The following is an 8,555-nucleotide window of genomic DNA, read 5'->3' as shown; positions in this document are numbered from 1 at the left end:
TCTGCGGGAAGCCTCGGAGAACAATGCTTTTTTTTTAACAAGTCCTACGATTTTTATTGTAATTGGATTAAAAAACGCATTTAACTGTTTCGATGGCACATTTTTAGCTAACCATTTAACATATCAGTCGTGTAATGTTTCTGGAGGTAGAGCCCTTTTTTGGAATTTACATTTTGGGTTACAAGCACCTCAAATATTTATAGCCCAGGGGTTATGTATACAACGCATCGCCTTATTTTTTTTGCTTCAAATACGAACGTGATACTTAAATTTTTCACGTCCAGGGGTTCTCGTTTTTCGCCACTTTACGGGTGCCACTGCCCTTCGCGGAGTTTCTCAGAGGCACGAGAGAGCTCATTGAAGTCGGTGACCCGGTGCGTACTGCTTCAATTGTCAGTGAAATGTCCAGTAGACGGCGCCCATGGCAAGCATCATGCAAATCGCAGCGGAGTCCAGGTCTTGGGCTGAAGAGGGTTTGACCGCGTGGCCAAATGACAGCAGCGAGGCGTCGTCGTCCGTGGTAAGCTCTGAGTCAACCGCTCCGTCGTACTCTGCAAAAGGTGGAAACAAATGACTGTGATTAAGCGTGCGTGGCAAAGGCAGACTTGCTGAATCACTTTCTTGCATGCACTTTACACTAAAAGTATTAAGCGCGTCATAAGAAGAATCCAGGGGGTTGCGTTGGGGGGGGGGTTCGGGTTGCTGCGGATGCTAGTGTACTTGCTTCCATCCCCGAGGGGCCGAGTTTGAATCCAGGTGTGGACGAAATTTTTCAGAGGTAACAGATCACACTGTCTGCTAACCAAATTCACCTCCAAACTCTTCCCCTCGTTAACCTTTCCCCACCTTCCCCTTCCACCCAGCGTCTCCGGCTCCCTCTGTTATGAACTTCTCCACAGTTCCTTCCTTCTCTTCCTTGAGAATGGTGGCTTGACCACAGAAAATTCGAAAAATTATGACTTTCTTTTCTTTTTTGTGTGTTTCTATGTTTTTGATTTTGTTCGCTAGTGCTAAATTGATATACATTATTATTCACATTCGTGAGACTTTCACATAAGTTTTATATATATATATATATATATATATATATATATATATATATATATATATATATATACACATTAAAACACGAAATCCCGCCAAACGGTGAATAAATACTCATATATACAGAAACAGATATAAGGAAAAGGGATAGGAACACACATAAAGGACGAACACAATAGAGGTGGGGAAGGCGGAATCGAACGGATCACAAGAGTAAAAATATTTCCTTGACCGGGATCCCGGTCAAGGAAATATTTTTACTCTTGTGATCCGTTCGATTCCGCCTTCCCCACCTCTATTGTGTTCGTCCTTTATGTGTGTTCCTATCCCTTTTCCTTATATCTGTTTCTGTATATATGAGTATATATATATATATATATATATATATATATATATATATATATATATATGTATATATATATATATATGCGAGGTGGGATGGAAGGATATATATTAATATGATGTAAAATACCATTAAAATAAATAAACTTATTTATGTATACACATGCTTTCAAAAATGAGTTTTTGTAATTTTGTGTATTATAGTATATAAGTGAATATTCAATACACATAAAAGACGTGTCATTTACCATCTTCTGCCACGCGCCCTTGTGATAGTTGGCGCTGTATTGCGAAGGTTGGATGTAAATGAAATGAGTTTGCGATTAGCTGTCTAATGCAGGCCAGCACTCGACTGCTACAGCGCGCGCTATGGCTGTCGCATAGTGCTTCCGCCGTGTACCTGCTGCTCGTGTGAGGTGGTTTAATCGATTCCTAATGTCTTTGGCCGGTGAGCGGTTCAACTTGGGTTTGGGGTGAGGATCCAATGTGATCATAATGGCACGTTATCGTCTTTATGGCTTTGTTCCCTTCCTGCTGTCATACTCGTGGCCTTTCTCTACCACATTTTCGCAGTCCCACTAAGTGGAGCTCAGTCGCTAACGATGCTCTAATGATCTCATAACGTCAGCGCTGCCGTTTCTGCTTGGCCAGGGCGTCTATCATCCCACCTTTTCTTCTTGGTTAAGAGCGGATGGTTAAGACGGGGGGGGGATGCGATTCGGTCCAAGAAAGTGTCTTTCTCATCAAAGAATCTTTTATGAATACTCTTTTATGTTTCTTTCCATTAATCTCTCCGGCGTATCTCTGACCCGGCGTCTCCAAGGGGATGGGAAAATGACTGAATCATGGCGTAGCGCTCAAAGATGCAAATCCGGACCAGGGGTGAGCGGAGATGAATATGCCAGTGACGGCGTAATCGTTTGCTTAGAGCTCCGAGCAGTGTGCGTATTAAACGCGCGTAGATTTTTAATTGGCTCTTAATGTGATCGAGTGGAAGTTTAGAATTATTTTTACGACCTATCTCCCTTTAAAACGAAGCTTTGTTTTTAATAGATGGGGTATGCCTGCGCACAGGAGACGCTGAAAGGGTATCGATACTTTTCCTCGGGAAATGGAAGAAAAAGATCGTCTTCAAAGATCAATAGTAGCCACTTGAGGTTACTTTGCATGGTTCCCGAATGATTACCCCCACACTTCGCCATACACTCACTCATAAATGAACCTGCCTGAACTCGGCCCAAAATGACTTCATTCTTCAGATATGTATCCTTTAAAGCCTACTTTTTGGAATAATCTTGGCTGCTTTCTCAAAGCGATCTATTTTAACGTGACCTTAGATAATGCATGACTGATCGAAGCACTTTTCCACTTGATGATTTTTTTATCAAGTAGAAAAATGCTTCGATCAGTTATTCATTATGCTTGACTTCCACAACACCACGCCTGAAGCTACTCAATTTGTGACCTTAGATGTTCTCCGATAAAGCGGCAGATTAAGCGAGGAAACAAGGGGACCATGCCCCCTATGAAATGCCTTCCACGATATGATATTTCTTTGAGATAGAATCCAGAAATTTGTCCAAATTTACCAAGCACCCGATATCCGGATGACTTTGGTTAAAAAGCTGTCGCATTTCAACAATTGACTATTCTCCTAACTCCTCGGTTTTTTCGCAGGTTCTTCAACCCCCCCTTCTCTTCGTGGGAGTTTTCCTGCGCGGGTTTTTAATAGTTGAGCAATGCCACGCTCTCCCTAGCTTTTCCTACAAACCTCATTCTAAGCTTAGATTTTATTTTTCTCTTTTTTCACTGTCATTTACTTTGAGTATTTGTGTATGCGTAGGTGCATCCTTAATTTACATATGTATATGTGTGTATATAAATATATAAACACACACACACATATATATATATGTATGCATATATATATATATATATATATATATATACATATACATACACATTTTTTCCTTTTCTTTTCGATGCGCAAATATGCGATAAATGAATATATGTCTGTCCATATATATTTATGTGTACTTATGAATGTAACTATAAGTTTAATGCCTAATATATGTATGCAACGATGGCTTAAATAGAATAAGGGATCATTAGGTCTCAAATTCGCCCAAATAAAGACCTCTATCTATCTATCTATCCTCAACCCCTCAAATTGTGGTCAGGATTGCCCACCCCAGGATTCGACCATGGAAAATCGATCAGCCCCTGTTTTAATCTCTCAATAACTCCCCCATTCATTTTTCTACTATTCTGAATATTGCCTGGAGCGCCCATATCCATCTTTTTAAAAACTCAATGATTTTTTCCCTTCTTGCTGATTCTATTCATGGTTAACACAAGTTAATGCATTGGAAACACGATATTTTTACATTAATGCAGTGCCTTTCACGTCCGAGTTACTACAAAGCAATTATAGATATCTTTACCATGTATTTTTAAAAAATTTGGCTCCTGATTATCCGTAGACAGTAGATTTACTTGCAGCTCCTAGATTCTTCGGCACTACGACTTACATGAACATCTTAAACAGAGAAAAGATCACCAAGGAAAGAAAAGACTAACGGGTTCTAAAATTATTATCTTACGTTTGCTCGACGGCCTCTCTACCCATTGCGTTATTTGCCCGTGGATTGGTTAGAACCGAGCTATCTCATTACCCGCCAATAACTTTTATTTGTTCATTGTACCTTATCCTGAAGAATACGGGTTTTAAACCTTACGTGGATACTTATTATGTTACATTATTTACGTGATTAATTAGGGAGCATGCGATATCATATGAGCCGCCCGAAATTTAAACAGTATAATTGCCAGTATTACTTGAATGTTTTTAGTATGGTAGTGCAACACATTTTTAGAAACCCAATGAGTTACAGTCTCATAACTATTATTAATGGTTCATACTTCTAATTCAAATGATAATATCTTTTACTGGAAAGGTAGAAGTATTTGCCTTAGTTATATCTGATACTTCTATAAATATAAGCTTAGAACTGCATCTACATCTACGAAATAACCCGCAAGCCGCCGCAAGGGCGTGTGGCGGGGGGTGTTGTGAGGTTACCACCCGTCAAAGAAAATAAAACCACTTGCAAATATACAAAATGTTAGGTTTGATTTGTATTTTAAAAAAGTCGATCCTTTATGATTGCCGTAGAATATGTTCCAATATCCTAAAAAACAATGAAATCTACGGATATATTTGGGTACATGAAGTTTCTTTTCAAAGTAAATTGTTTTAATGAATTCATTAAGAAGAAAGCAATGTAAGGGTAAGTCGATAACAGTCTTTCTTATGAGGTAATAATTAAAGGGTCTGGGTATTATTTTTAAAAAAACGTAACCCAACCCAATAAGCAACTTCACCGTGATCAAAAATTTACTATCCTTTTCAAGGGAAAAGCATCCAAAAATGAAATTCCGCCGCGTGACGTCCTAGAGGGTTTGTCCGCCCTCAAAAGGTATGAATGATCGAATAAATCCACTGTTGCGAGGTCGGGTGATTGGTACTAGAGAAACATCAAATATGAAAGAGCAGGAAGCGAACGCACTTTCCTCATGTTTCCTCTGACGTCATTCTCATAGCGGCTTCAGGATCAATTTCCGAATGTAATGGCGATGCTTTGCGCGGATCAAAAGGCGGGGAGCCGGCGGAGATGTGGACGGAGGAGTATAGATGAGGGCATCTAGGATAAAACCATTCAATCTACTTTGTCTGTCGCCTGGATAAACCTACGGCGGCATCTCTTTACATTGCCCGATCTACATCAAAGTCATGGCGTGCCAGAAGACACGGGAACACACCCACACAGAAGGGTGTTGGTCCACTTTTCATTCAAGTTCTTCTATTTGTTGAAGATATGCTTTATACTATTCCTTATCGCCAATATCTTCTATCGCGAGAAATTTCTCCAATTTGTCCTGCATTTTTTACTTTTAAGTTCTTCGCAAATTGAACTTCTACGCCAACCTTTAAATGTGAATCAAGAAAAATCCTTGAAAGTTCACAAAAATCTCAAAATGTTGTCCCACTGTCATGTTAGTTGCAAGTAGTGATAGACATGGTTTCATGAGTGTCCCACAGTTGGCAGCACGATGCCACACTGCAAAAATATGGTGAACCAATAGTATAAACATGGCATATGCATTTGTAATATACATTGCAGAGAACATTTGTTTGCTGAGTAGTTAGGAGAGGAAAATTGAACATCATCAAAGAATGAAAGTTGGCGATTCATTTATCTCCGTCACTTCAACAGATTTGCATGTGGAATAGACATTTCCTAAACAGCCTTACTTCTCTAGTAAGAGACTCCCCTTGACCAGGTCTGGTGCACCAAGTCTTTGACACCATTGACCTCAGTACCAATTAAGGCCGTGGTATTTCTATAGTTATCGTGAAATTTCAAATTGCTTGAATATTCACACTCCATGGAGAGTAGATATGAAAATAATATAAGAAAGAATCTTTTGTATTCAGGATATTACGACATTTAAAATATATATAAGTTTCAAGGCTTTCATTTGACTCTCCCTAGTTCCCACATAACATTCTCCCTCCGATCCCAAACCTTAAAATCCTACTACCTTTCAATATTTTCTCTGCCTTTTTCGGATTTCCCCCTGAAACTTTCTCTCTTCGCCCGCCATGCTTAAAACTCCATCGTTTGTCTTCCTCACTGTCCACATTCTTTTTTCCATTCTTTCCCACTCCTACATCTCTCAAAAGCCTCCAATCCACGCTCATCCCCTTAGCTTCACGTATGGATCTGCTTTCAGATCCAATCAGCCTCACCCTCCACATTAAAGTCTTTACTAATCTTTTCTTTGCATCTTTACTTAACGTGCCTGTCATTTTCTTTCTTCTTTACCACTTTCGCGAACGCAATTTTTTTCGTAATGTCCCCAATACTCTCTCGTTCCTTAGAAAAACTGCTCGAATACGTGAGCTACTCCAACTTATCTAGTTTGTTCCCTCCGTGCATAATGCTTAAGGCCACGTTCACTGGTGTTAGTATAAAAGACTAAAATTTTGTAATCGAAAAAAATAATAATATTTACGGAAGTACTGTTAAGAGGAAGGGAAGATCGCCATAAGGTGTACATGTGTGAATGGTATCGTGGTGTTTAACCTTGTACTTGCTGTGACTGCAAATTGAGCGAGTCATTTCTCTCTTGTCATTCCGTGGCATAATCAGCCTTCATTGCTTTACCTCTCGTCCTGTGTCACTAACTAGACGGTGCGATTACATTGGAAAAGGGGGGCGGTGTCAGTCTATTCATCATGTAATTGTAGGGAATAGCATATTTATCTTATATTATTGATTCAAAGCAATATCAGAATTAAACCAGAATATATCCTAAAAAATGTGTTAAAATTTCTAATATTGGTTTTGGTATTCTGCTAGGGGAAACTGAATGCTTGGATTTTCAATTAAGGATTTCCGATTTCTTTTATTCAATCCGCGTCGTGTATTATTCCGATACATTGTGGGGTCTCAAAAATCCCTCAAAAACGAATCTGAATCCTTCTCGTTTCTTAAACCTTTAATCAACCCGCCGCAGTTCCTCGCCATGTACTTCGAGGGGATTGAGTCACTTTGAAGATCATACTGACACTCGGTAATTGGTTTGAGAAAGTTGAGGTTATTTAGTCAAGCAAGGGCTAGAGAATTTGAGCATTTATTTGAATTTTCTTTTGTAACTTCCTTTGCCGCTCACGCACCCTGTTAAAATTTAGAATGAATGAATTAAAAATGGCTGCGAGTTTAGTCGGTTACCGTGGAAAGTTTTATTTTCTTGGAAAATTAAAGGCTACGCTGTCTCATTTTTATATTCTGAAGGAGTTCTTCTCAGAATGGTTCGGATAAACTGCCGATAACAATTTCAGTGACTTTAAAAATTGCGGAAAAGCTTTGAAGTTGATATTTGCAAAGGGTTTGAGGGTAATGAAGTTTAAGATACTCAATTTAAAAGCATTCATGACCTTTTGGCAAGTTGGCTATTTCATTCCTTTTAAATTTCCGCCAGATTGTAGTTTTCCTTTTTCCTCAGTGCTCGCTATTGGTGAGCCGTTAATGGGACCAACACGAACTTTTAAAAAAATTTTCAATGCATTTCAAATTGAGAAGACATTGAAATACTACTTCCTGATTGAGACCATAGTATACCTCTTTGTAAATTCAAATCAGTCATATGAAGGAAATGGCTATCTAGGGTAATATAAATTTTCTTTAACTTTGAATTTGAAAACATTTAAAAAACTAAATTAAAATACATTTCGTAGCGATTATTTTAAAATATTCCATTCAAATGCAATTTAATTGTCAATTTTATTATTTGGGTTTGGAGCCAGTCATTATTTTGAGCACTGCTTAACCATGTAGCGTGCGCCATTACGCGAGGAATTTTATTATTATTGTGTCATTATACTTCGACTATAATTACTTATATGATTATTATATAGTGTTAGATGTCACAACAGTTACAAATGTAATTTAATTGTAATTAATTGTAATTTTTCTTTTGATTTAAATGTATTGCATAGTGTTAAATCAGCTTATGAGCGACATTTGTAAATCGAAATAATGTGCAGAGTAGAATTTCTCCCTAAATAGATCTCTTATTTAATAGGAATTGGGTAACGGTTGATTGTAGCCCAAACCTTCTTTAATGAAAAAATAATACAGAATTGACTTGGCTGTAATTTTGTAAATCGACGTGAATTATAATGATACACTTACTTCACTGGATAAAGTCAGTACACAACGTTACGTTTACAAGCTTGGCTACATTAATTGAAAAATAGCCTACCTTAGTAGGAAGTACTCAATTAACTGCTAGCTGTAAATGATCAGAGAAATCACAAGAAGAAATTATTTTATGCAACTCGTTGAAAACACGAGGGAAATTAATGTTAATTGAGAGTTTCTAAACGCAATGAAAAATTCAGTTTAATTAGATTTACATTTTCATAACATTGTGGCCGTTGATAAACTGGTAGCAATCAAGTATCTATTTATCTCAATTCTCACGTGACTGAACTGTTTCGCAGGATTTGTTCCCAAACTAACCTTTAATGGTGTACCTAACTGCCATTACTACAATTGAAAATGAGATGAAATGCCAGCAAGCACTGGTTCACTTTACTT

At 38.1% G+C, this 8,555-nt stretch overlaps 1 protein-coding gene across 1 annotated transcript in view; it reads right to left on the bottom strand.

Moving 5' to 3' along the window:
• Window positions 1-379: 379 nt before the first annotated feature.
• Window positions 380-8,555, bottom strand: part of LOC139695169 (lachesin-like) — a 160,606-nt gene continuing 152,430 nt past the window's right edge. Inside the window, exon 9 of the mRNA XM_071593835.1 lies at window positions 380-551. Within this exon, the coding sequence (XP_071449936.1) occupies window positions 394-551 (158 nt within the window). The 3' untranslated portion in view covers window positions 380-393. The remainder of the gene's footprint in view (window positions 552-8,555) is intronic.

This window comes from Hetaerina americana, unplaced genomic scaffold, assembly GCF_022747635.1.
Source record: "Hetaerina americana unplaced genomic scaffold, ioHetAmer1.1.p SCAF_6, whole genome shotgun sequence".
NCBI lineage: Eukaryota > Metazoa > Arthropoda > Insecta > Odonata > Calopterygidae > Hetaerina > Hetaerina americana.
Note: the sequence above shows the minus strand (reverse complement) of the source record. Positions and strands in the feature narration are given on the sequence as shown.